Source organism: Giraffa tippelskirchi, chromosome 7 (assembly GCF_054371585.1).
Source record: "Giraffa tippelskirchi isolate mGirTip1 chromosome 7, T2T-mGirTip1v1.2.pri, whole genome shotgun sequence".
NCBI lineage: Eukaryota > Metazoa > Chordata > Mammalia > Artiodactyla > Giraffidae > Giraffa > Giraffa tippelskirchi.
The window spans coordinates 13,022,085-13,032,850 of NC_137281.1; the positions used below are offsets into that span (position 1 = coordinate 13,022,085).

At 56.5% G+C, this 10,766-nt stretch overlaps 1 protein-coding gene and 1 long non-coding RNA gene across 2 annotated transcripts; one reads left to right on the plus strand and one right to left on the minus strand.

Moving 5' to 3' along the window:
* Positions 1-1,269: 1,269 nt before the first annotated feature.
* On the minus strand, positions 1,270-3,332 carry LOC145515595 (uncharacterized). The gene is made up of 2 exons (XR_014060927.1): positions 3,228-3,332; positions 1,270-2,881 (listed from the first exon to the last, which is right to left on the minus strand). It is a non-coding gene; the product is annotated as an uncharacterized LOC145515595 (long non-coding RNA).
* Positions 2,347-10,447, plus strand: HIPK4 (homeodomain interacting protein kinase 4). The gene is made up of 4 exons (XM_081516326.1): positions 2,347-3,073; positions 7,317-7,673; positions 8,532-9,380; positions 9,961-10,447. Exons 1-4 carry the CDS (start codon positions 2,609-2,611, stop codon positions 10,138-10,140), a joined length of 1,851 nt encoding a protein of 616 aa, XP_081372452.1. The 5' UTR covers positions 2,347-2,608; the 3' UTR covers positions 10,141-10,447.
* The last annotated feature ends 319 nt before the right edge of the window (positions 10,448-10,766 follow it).

Genomic DNA, 10,766 nt, shown 5'->3' on the forward strand with positions numbered 1-10,766 from the left:
GGCTGTGCCTTTTGAGTTGTCCCAACAAGTATGTGTGTGTGCCTACTCAGTCATTTAGTTGTGTCCAGCCCTTTGCAAACCCATGGACTATAGCCCACCAAGCTCCTCTGTCCATGGGATTCTCCAGGCAAGTATACTGGAGTGGGTTGCCATTTCCTCCTCCAGGGGATCTTCCCGACCCAGGGGTCAAACCTGTGTCTCCTGCATTGGCAGGTGGATTGTTTTTTTTTTTTTTTCCTTTTTTTCTTTGGCAGGTGGATTCTTAACTACTAGTGCCACCTGGGAAGCCCTGGGTTGTCCCAGTCTCCTCACTTAATCCATCACCTTCTTCCTTCAAGCTGACATCCCTTGGGTCACTACCCATCACATGCTTCCTCTTCATTCCCACCACACATGGCAGGAGATACCTATATTCCTGGTGCACACCCCTTGCCCAGCCTCCTAGCATTTGGGGGCTTTCTTCGCGCCACAGTTGACCTGTCAGTGTCCTCAGTCCGTGGTCACGTTCAGGGCTGCTTCTGTCTCCTGTGTCCTGACTTCTCAGGATTCCGTCCTCCTTCCTGAATGCTCTCTTCTCTCTCCCACCTCCTCCGTCTCCCTCAGGCCCCTTGGGTCCTCAGGGCTCCTCCCAGGCCCTCATCCACCTCCTCACCCTCCCTGGGCCCCGTCACCCTTCCCCTGGCTTCCACTCCTCACCTCTGCGCTGACAATTCCCAAAGTCTCTCCTGGGTCCACGTGGGGCTCCAGTGCTTGTCTGCATCTGTGCACACCTCCTCTGGTGTCTCCTGGACACTAGGAGGCAGTGTCTGGTGGTTCAGAGCTTGGCTCTAGAGCAGACTGCTCAGGGTCAAAGCCTGCCTCTGGCACCCACCTGAGTGACCTTGGGTGTTTTTTAAACTTCTTTCGGCCTCTATTTTTTCTTCTATAAAGTAGAGGTATTAAGTTGCATACTGTAGGGACTTCCCTGGTGGTCCAGTGGTGAAGACTCTGCACTCCCAATGCAGGGGCCCGAGTTTGATCCCTGCTCAAGGAGCAAGACCCTGCATGTCACAGCTAAGATTCAGCCCAGCCAAATAAATTAAAAAAAAGATGCATATTGTGGGGAATTCCCTGGTGATGTAGAGATTAGGGTTCTGGGCTTTCACTACTGTGCCCCAAGTGCAGTCTCTGGTTAGGGAGCTGAGATCTCACAAGCCAGGCAGCATGAGGAAAAAAAAAAAAAAATATATATATATATATATATATAGTGTAAGGATCAGATAAGGCTTCAAAAGCATTCAATACATGTTTTAATGTTTCAGTGTTAAATTTTCTAAAGTCCGCTCCCCCAACAGCCAGTCCATGTTTCCGTCCCATTGTTATCCAGGCCAGAGCCCTGGGCCCTGTCCTGCAGGGCTCCCTCCTTTGCCCATAACCAGCCAGTCCCATGGCCTGTCCTCCTGGCCTCCTAAGTGTCCCATCCACCTGCCTCCCGCTCCTCTCCCACCTGGACTCTGCTGCAGGCTGAGGGCTTCCACTCTCGCCCTCTCTAATCCAGTCTTCTTCACACAGTAGCTTTCTGACACTCAAAACCTGACCCTGGGGAGTTCCCTGATGGCCTAGTGGTTAGGATTCGTCTCTGTCACTGCTGTGGCCTGGGTTTGATCCCTGGTCAGGGAACTGAGATCCTGCAAGCTGCGAGGCCAAAATTTAAAAATAAGTAAATAAATAAAAATTTCAACCTGCCCTCCCTCGTTCCAAGTCCTTCTGTGGCTCCCCAGGGTCCTCAGTTGTTGTCTAGTCGTCAAGTCGTGTCCGACTCTTTTGTGACCCCACGGAGTGTAGCCCGTCAAGCTCCTCTGTCCATGGCATTTCCCAGGCAAGAATGCTAGAGTGGGTTGCCATTCCCTTGTCCAGGGGATCTTCCCAACCCAGGGATCGAACCCACTTCTCTTGCATTGGCAGGTGGATCATTTACTAGAGCCACCGGGGAAGCCCAGTGCTCTCAGAACAAGGTCCAGACTCCTTAGCCTGGCACTCAAACCCTTTGCAAGCTGGCCTCGCTTTATTCACGCCGCCCCCCTCCCACCCGGGGTGGCCACAGGCAGGGGCAGGTGTCTGCTGAACACAGACACAGCCGCAAATACCCCAGCTCGGGAAGCCTGCAGCTCCTCGCTCTGTTTAGGAATGTCCCATTGCTCTCTGCCCAAGGCCCACGTTTCTCCGACGACCCTTCACCTGTCCAGCTGCTCCAGGGTTCCGCCCTGGGTGGGGGAGGGGGGCCCTACCTGCCACCCCATCCCCCCATTCCAGCCAGGAGCTCAGGTCTCCAACAACAGAACCAGAGCCACTCAGCAACGCTGGAACACATTCGGGGGGGCCTGGGGCCCCTCGTCCCAAGCCAGGAGGGCTTTGGGGGAGGGGTGCGGCCCCTGGCAGACTCGTCGTGTGGCCCAGGGGTCTGGGGGTTGCCAGGGAGGTGGGGGCAAACCTTGCAGGGCAAGGCACAAGTGCGGTCCTCTTTCCCCCGCTGCGGGGGCCTCGGGGCCAGCGTCGGGGCGGGAGGCCTCGGAGGCAGAGCCCGTGGGGCGGGGGTGGTGGCAGGGCGGCGCCCGGCGGCAGGGGCGCCATGGCCACCATCCAGTCGGAGACTGACTGCTACGACATCATCGAGGTGCTGGGCAAGGGCACCTTTGGGGAGGTGGCCAAGGGCTGGCGGCGAAGCACAGGCGAGATGGTGGCCATCAAGATCCTGAAGAACGACGCCTACCGCAACCGGATCATCAAGAACGAGCTGAAGCTGCTGCGCTGCATGCGGGGCCTGGACCCCGAGGAGGCCCACATCATCCGCTTCCTCGAGTTCTTCCACGACGCCCTCAAGTTCTACCTGGTCTTCGAGCTGCTGGAGCAAAACCTTTTCGAATTTCAGAAGGAGAACAACTTCGCGCCCCTCCCTGCCCGCCACATCCGCACGGTCACCCTGCAGGTGCTCCGGGCCCTGGCCAGGCTCAAGGAACTAGCCATCATCCACGCTGATCTCAAGCCCGAGAACATCATGCTGGTGGACCAGACACGCTGTCCCTTCAGGGTCAAGGTGAGTGCAGCCATCCCAAGGCAGCAGGTCCCCTGCTCCTGTTCTCACCCAGCTTCCCCCAGCCCTGGGGGCTCTCCTTGACTCTGAGGTTTCCCTGGGTCCCACCTCCCTGCCCTGAGGTCTCTCCCTCCTTATCCACAATGGTTCTCCCCACCTCCTGGCTCTGAAATTCCTCTCTCCCCCATCCTAGTCCTGACATCCTCTCCCTGCCAGTCCTGCGGTCTCCCCGTCCTTGTTCCATTCTTAGCTCAGCACCTCTGGCCTGGTCCCATCCCTGTGACATTCTATTGGGGGAGACAGTGAAAGTGAAAGTGTTAGCTGCTTAGTCATGTGTGACTCTTTGTGACCCCATGGACTGTAGCCTGCTAGGCTCCTCTGTCCATGGGATTTTCCAGGCAAGAATACTGGAGTGGGTTGCTATTTTCTTCTCCAGAGGATCTTCCTAACCCAGGGATTGAAGCTGGGTCTCCTGCATTGCAGGCAGATTCTTTCCCATCTGAGTTCTAGCGGGAGAGATAGAGTCTCCAAGATAAATGAGCAAAATAAGATATGTGAACAAGAATGAGACAAGATGAAATCGGGAGGAGGAGGATGTGGGGTGGTGGTGAGTGAAACTTTAGGCTCTGTGGTCAGGGAGGCCTCCCTGAGAAGGTGACCTTTGAGGGAAGTTTTGAAAGAAGGAGGGAGCTGTGTTGACATCTAGGGGAAAGCATCTGGGTAGAAGGAGCAGCCAGTGCAAAGGCCCAGAGGCAGGAGTAAGTATATGAAAGTGTGAAACTGAAGGTGTTTATTGTTTCTCGGCCTTTTGGCTAAGATCAAGTGTAAAAGTGTTAGTCGCTCAGTCATGTCTGACTCTTTTGACTCCATGGACTGTAGCCCGCTGGTCTTCTCTGTCCATGGGATATTTTCAGGCAAGAATACTGGAGTGGGTTGCCATATCCTTCTCCAGGGGATCTTCCCAACCCAGGGATTGAACCAGGTCTCCTGCATTGCAGGCAGATTCTTTACCATCTTATATATGTGTTTGAGGAGCACTGAAGAGGTCAGCGTGGCTGGAGCAGAGGAAGAGGGAGGAAATGAGACCAGGGAGGGGATGGGGCAGGGGCATACAGGGCCTTGTGGGCCTCAGGGAGGACTTGGGTTTTATTCCGAGTCCGTGGAAGCACCGGAGGATTCTGGGCTGAGGAGGGGTGTAGTCTAACGCAGGTGCTCACGGGCTCCCTCTGGCTGCAGGAGGGGAACTGACTGAGGGGCTGGAGCAGAAAGAGAGAGGGCATGACTGCCCCCCGTCCAGGTGGGTGGGGTCATGGGAGGAAGAATGTGTGGGTGGGGCGTTCCAGGTAGATTTTGTTTCTTTTGGTCACCCCGCTCCCGGCTGGCGGGAATCTTAGTTCCCTGACCAGGGATTGAACCTGGGCCAGGGCATTGAAAGCTCGGCGTCCTAACCACTGGACCACTAGGGAAGCCCCTCTGGGTAGATTTTAGAACAGGTTATTGTACAGCAGAAACCAACACAACGTTGTAATGCAGTTTTCCACTAATTAAAAAAATTAAAAAAAGATTTTAGAACAGGACTTGTTGGTAAATCTGATGTGACGTGTGAAAGAGGAAGTGAGGGAGGCTGAAAGCCTGGTGGCCTGAGTGACTGGAAGGACAGCGGCGGGATCCTTCATCGTGAGTTTGTTCATCAGCAAACATTTTCTGAGTGCCTGCTCTGGGCCTGACCCTGTGCTGGGCACACAGGTACCTCCTCTGAGCTGTCACGGGTCCTTGGACTCCCCCATCCCCACTCTGACCCTTCTGTCTGCTGACAGGTTTGTTACTCTCTGGTGATGGGTCTGAACTAAGAGCCTCGTGAGGGCAGGGCCAGGGGCATTTTGGTTACTTCTGTGTCTTCAGCATCTCCCAGCATAGCACCTTTGTGGAGTCAGTGCTAAATGAACGTCAGAGACACAGGGAGATACAGAGATAGGAAAAGGCAGATCATTCCGCCCCAACTGATGGAGGGAGAGAGACCCAAGGAAGGAGAGATTCCCACAAATACAGCAGGAGACAAACAGGACAGAACCACAACACCTGGTCTGTGTTGGCACCCCTACCTCGTTTGTGGAATGAGTGAATGAATGAATGAATTGCATGAATGCTGACCGAATGATCAGGGTTACCCAAGCTTTCTGGGATTCAGGCCTCAGCAGTGTGTGTCCAGAGTCCAGATCAATAACCATTTGGTAACACTGCCTTCTGAAGATAGAAGGTAAGGGATGGCTGAATGAAAAGCAGAGTAACTTAGGGAGGGAAACTGAGGGAGAGACTGCGACACAGTCACAGAGATTCAGAGTGAAACTGGCAGACGGCTCCCCCAGAGGCATCGTGAGAGATAAGGGCTTTCAGTCATTCACAATGTGACTTCGACAGGTGTTCATTGAGCACCTGTATGAACCAAGGCCCAGCGTGGGGTGTCCGCAATGCTTGATAGTGAAAGAAGAGGACCTGGGTTTCAGGATGGTGTCCTTCTAGTGGGCCAGAGAGAGACAGAGATGAGAGATACAGACAAGCAATGAGGAGGCAAAGAAGAGAGACACCAACCCAACAAGAGACAGAAAGAAAGAAAATGACAGGGATAAAAAAAAGTCAATTCATACATTCATTCACTCTCTCCTGAGCCCCTACCGTGTGCCAGGCACTGTTTCAGCCATCTATGGATGCGGCAGTGAATAGATAAAATCCTTGCCCTCTTGGGACTGATGTCCTTGAGGTCCTTGTTGGATAGAAAAGCAATGAACTCCATACAAAAGTAAAATACATGGTATGTGAAATGGTGATAAGAGGTGTGGAGAGGGACTTCCCTGGTGGTCCAATGGCTAAGACTCTGTGCTGCCAATGCAGGGGGCCTGGGATCTAGTTCCTGGTCAGGGAACAAGATCCCACATGCCACAACTAAAAGACCTCCTGTGCTGCAACTAAGACCTGATTCAGCCAAAAAAAAAAAGAGCTATGGAGAAAAACAGGGCTAGGGAGGTGAGTGCAGCTTCCAAGGTGGGGCTAGTGGTAAAGAACTCTCCTGCCAGTGCAGGAGATATGAGACTGGGGTTCGATTCTTAGGTTGGGAAGATCCCCTGGAGGAGGGCATGGCAGCCCACTCCAGTATTCTTGCCTGGAGAATCCCATGGACAGAGGAGCCTGGCACGTTACAGACCATAGGAGTCGCAAAGAGTCAGATATGACTGAGCGGCTTAGCACGCACAGAAGGAGGTGGGAGGAAGGTGAGAAGGGTGGGGGTGCTGTTTTTGATAGGATGGTCAGCCGAGGGCCCCCTGAGAAGGTGACACTTAAATAAAGACTTGAGGGGAGGGAGGGAGCCACGTGGACATCCAGAGGCAGAGCAATCCAGGCCGAGGGAACAGCCAGTGTAAAGGCCCTGAGCTGTGAGTGTGTCTAGGTTGTTCAAGGATTGCAAGAGGCTGGTGTGGCTGGTGCTGCGTGACTGCGGGGAGGGGACAAGGCAGATTGTTGGAGTCTTGCGGGCCAAGGGATGAAGACTTCAGCTCTTATCACAGGATGTGGTAAAGCCGCAGGAAGATTCTGAGTAGGAGAGTGACGTGATCTGACTCAGGTGGTCACAGGATCCTTGGGGCTGCCTGTGAGAATCAGACTGGAGGGCTGGCGGGGCGGGGCGGGGCGGGCGGCGGTGGGCATGGGAGGAACAGGGAGACCAGCAAGGAGGCCCTAACATTAGTGTAGTGTGTTAGTCGCTCAGTCATGTCCGATTCTTTTGTGACCCCACGGGCTGTCGCCTGCCAGGTTCCTCTGTCCATGGAATTCTCCAGGCAAGAATACTGGAGTAGGTTGCCACTTCCTTCTCCATTTTCTTCCACAGTAGCCTAGGTGGGGGATGAAGGAAGACAGGACCAGGGTGGGGGCTGAGAATGGGACACGGAGTGAGCAGAACAGAAAGTGGATGGAGTCAGGAAGATTTGCTGATGGACAAGGCATGGGGGAGAGAGAAAGAGACAGAGGTTAACCCCCAGGGGCATACTTTCTAGTGGAGAGAAACAAGAGATCGAGAGACCAGCACACAAACCAGAAACAAGGGCTGGAGGAGACAGGGACATAAAGAAGAGACGAAGATTCAGAAGTGCAGCAGCAGACAGTCAAGTGGCAGATGCAGAAGGACCCCACCGAGAGATGCCAGGGGAGGCTCATACGGGCTGCCCCTGCCCACCTGCCTCCCTCCTCCCGCCAGGTGATCGACTTCGGCTCAGCCAGCATATTCAGTGAGGTGCGTTACGTCAAGGAACCCTACATCCAGTCCCGCTTCTACCGGGCCCCCGAGATTCTACTGGGGCTGCCCTTCTGCGAGAAGGTGGACGTGTGGTCCCTGGGCTGCGTCATGGCCGAGCTGCACCTGGGCTGGCCCCTCTACCCGGGCAACAACGAGTATGACCAGGTGCGTTACATCTGTGAGACGCAGGGCCTGCCCAAGCCCCACCTGCTGCATGCTGCCCGCAAGGCCCACCACTTCTTCAAGCGCAACCCGCACCCCGACGCCGCCAACCCCTGGCAGCTGAAGTCCTCGGCCGACTACCTGGCTGAGACCAAGGTAGGGGGGACACCAGGGGGCAAGGGCAGTCAGTGTGGAGGGGGTGCTGCTGCACAGAGAGGAAAAAAATTCTAGATCTCAGAGAGGACTGGAAGCTTGGCGAGGGGTGGGATGCAGGCTGTGGGAGTTGTTACAGCAAGATGGATCTGAGTGAGACCCCGAGTGAGACTGGAAGTCAGGGCAGCCACCTGTGCAGCCAGAATCATCAGAATTGTGAGGCAAGAGTCTGGATGAGACAGCAGAGAGAACTGGAAGTCTGGGCCAGGCGTGGGAGCGGTCACAGCAAGAGAGGGGTCTGGGTGAGACCAAAGGTGGGACTGAAAGTACCCGGCAGACCTTAATAACCCCTGGGAGAATGGTTTGACTCTTTGGAGGCCTGAGGGCTGGGATCAGACGTGGGGATCAGCTGTGGCAGCCAGAGGGGTCAGCATTTGATTCCAAAGGAGGCAGCCCTTCTCTTCGGTGCTGGCAGGGGCTGCACCCATGGCTCAGGGGAGGACTGGAGGGCTGGGGCGAGAGCCAGCTCGGGTCAGTGAGAGCCCTGGGTTAAACAGGAGGACCAGAGGTCACGGTCAGCCGTTTTTCCTGCAGCAGTAGGCGGGGTCTGGATGAGATTAGAGGGGGCCTCGTGGTAGGGAGCAGGTGTGACCTTCCCAGCAGTCAGAGAGCACCAAGTCAGATCCCGAGCAGAACTGGAAGTCAGGGTTCCTGTGTGCAGACTTCATAGCCACGAGAGAGCTCTGGGCCAGACTGGAGGGCTGACTGGAAACTAGGGTGGGGGTCAGATGTGGGCCCCACAGCAGGAGTGCCTGGGGCTGGAACTCCATGCCCACCCCTGCCCACCCTGTGTCCCACCAGGTGCGCCCACTGGAGCGCCGTAAATACATGCTCAAGTCACTGGACCAGATTGAGACGGTGAACGGTGTTGGGGCAGCCAGTCGGCTGACCTTCTCGGACCGCGAGGTGCTGGCAGAACACGCCGATCTCAAGAGCATGGTGGAGCTGATCAAGCGCATGTTGACCTGGGAGTCGCACGAACGGATCAGCCCCAGCGCCGCCCTGCGCCACCCCTTTGTGTCCATGCAGCAGCTGCGCAGCGCCTACGAGACCACCCGCTACTACCAGCTCTCGCTGCGCAGCTGCCGCCTGTCCCTGCAGGTGCAGGGCAAGCCACCCACGTCGGTCTTGGCCGTCGCAGAAGATGGGCCCCCCTACTACCGTCTGGCCGAGGAGGAGGAGGCCATGGGCCTGGGCAGCACGGGGAGCAGTGGGCCCTTCTTCCGAGAGGAGAAGGCCCCTGGCATGCAGAGGGCCATCGATCAGCTGGACGACCTGAGCCTGCAGGAGGCGGGGCATGGGCTCTGGGGTGAGACCCGCGTCAACGTGGTCCCTGACGTGCTGGCCCCACTCAAGGCCGCTGCCGTGGGCCGCCGGCTGCCTGACTCCAGCCCCGAGCCCATCCTGGCCTTCTACGGCAGCCACCTGGTGGGCCGCCACAAGGTCCGCAAGCCACCAGCAGGCTCCAAGTCTGACTCCAACTTCAGCAACCTGATCCGGCTGAGCCAGGCCTCACCTGAGGACGACGCCCCATGCAGGGCCAGCGGCTGGGCGGAAGGAGAGCGCCTTGGGGCCTCTGCCGAGCTGCCTGTAATCCCGCAGCGCGATGGGGATGGGCCGGACATCAAGGATATGACCATGGATGCTGAGGTGAGTCGGTGGGGTGGGGGGCAGCCAGGGTGCAGGTGGTTCTGGGGTCGGGGCACAGGGAACCAGCCTGGCCTCCCACACATCTGAGTGGCCTGTAGTTGGCTCAGAGTCCAACACACACTACTAGCCCACCCTTGGGATGTGATGAGGCTCAGCAAACACTAAGACACTCATGTGACAAGGCTCAGCAAACACAAACCCATATTCAGGCTGTGTAAAAACTCAGAACATCATAATCCACATGTGGGAGCTGACAAAGGCCCAGGACCCTGAACAAGACCGTAGCACAGCTCACCTACCCTCAGGAAGCTGGGACAGAGGCTCAGCAAACATTCCTTCAGGACACGTTAAGGTCTCAGCAAACACTTCTTCAGGACACATTAAGGTCTCAGCACACACCATTTAAGCCTCCAAAATGTCGAGAGGGTTCAGGATGTACAAAATTGTCCTCAGGAAGTCACAAGGAAGCAGTTGGGACCGAAGGAGTCCATGAGCAGGCAGGCTGGCTGTTTCTAGGGTGGAGGTGAGACGTGGGGAGGGGGCTTCCTGGGTGATGCCCATCTCTGCTCCTCCCCAACAGAGTCCAGGCCCTGAGCTCTTCGACCCAAACAGCTGTCCTGGGGAATGGCTGAGTGAGCCAGACTGGACCCTGGAGGGCCTCAGGGGGCCACGGGCTCAGGGGCTCCCCCCACGCCATGCCCACCCACATGGTCCACCCCGGGCCACCAGCTTTCTGCAGCATGTCGGCGGGCACCACTGATGGGTGACCCCACTCCTGCCCATTGCTGGGGGCTGCGCTGATGGGGCTGGAAACCCCCTCCTCAGAGCCATTCCCTGAACTGACAAATTATTCTTACAGAAAGATAGTTATCCAGAAATTCCCCATTCCCCCTGCCACCCACGGCGCATGTCTGCACACACACCCCAAACACAGAAGGGTTTCGGGGTCTGACCTGTGGCCCCCTGGGCAAGAGGGATGCAAGAAGAGGGGGGCTGCACCCCACTGGCCCTGAGCACGCGCTTGGCCCTGCTGCCTCTGTTTATTTCAATAAAGAACTGTTCAGCAATACTGCCCCATGCCTGTTCTCCTTGCCTGAGGCCTGAACTGGCACGGGGGGCGCGGTTCCGGGGGGGACCCGGACCCTGCTCTCCAGTGCTGCACCCAGTCCACTGCAGGCTCAGGCTGGAGCCTGCACTCATCACACTGCCCCCTCCCTTGAACACGCTCGGCACCTGGCATGCAAGAATTCACCATCAAAACATGCTCAGTGTTCAGTAGGTGCCGATCTGAGCTGGCCAGATGCCCAGTTCTCATTGTCTGTTGACCTGTCCTTGCCACAGGTGACAGGCTTGGCATGCACGTATCCATGCTCGGGACATGCGAAA

What these genes read in the sequence shown, in the direction of transcription:
- HIPK4 (XM_081516326.1), top strand. Translation starts at nt 2,609, where the DNA reads ATGGCCACCATCCAGTCGGAGACTGACTGCTACGACATCATCGAGGTG. An exon ending in GCTGTCCCTTCAGGGTCAAG is followed by an intron (nt 3,074 to 7,316) that starts GTGAGTGCAGCC and finishes TCCTCCCGCCAG; the next exon opens with GTGATCGACTTCGGCTCAGC. An exon ending in ACTACCTGGCTGAGACCAAG is followed by an intron (nt 7,674 to 8,531) that starts GTAGGGGGGACA and finishes GTGTCCCACCAG; the next exon opens with GTGCGCCCACTGGAGCGCCG.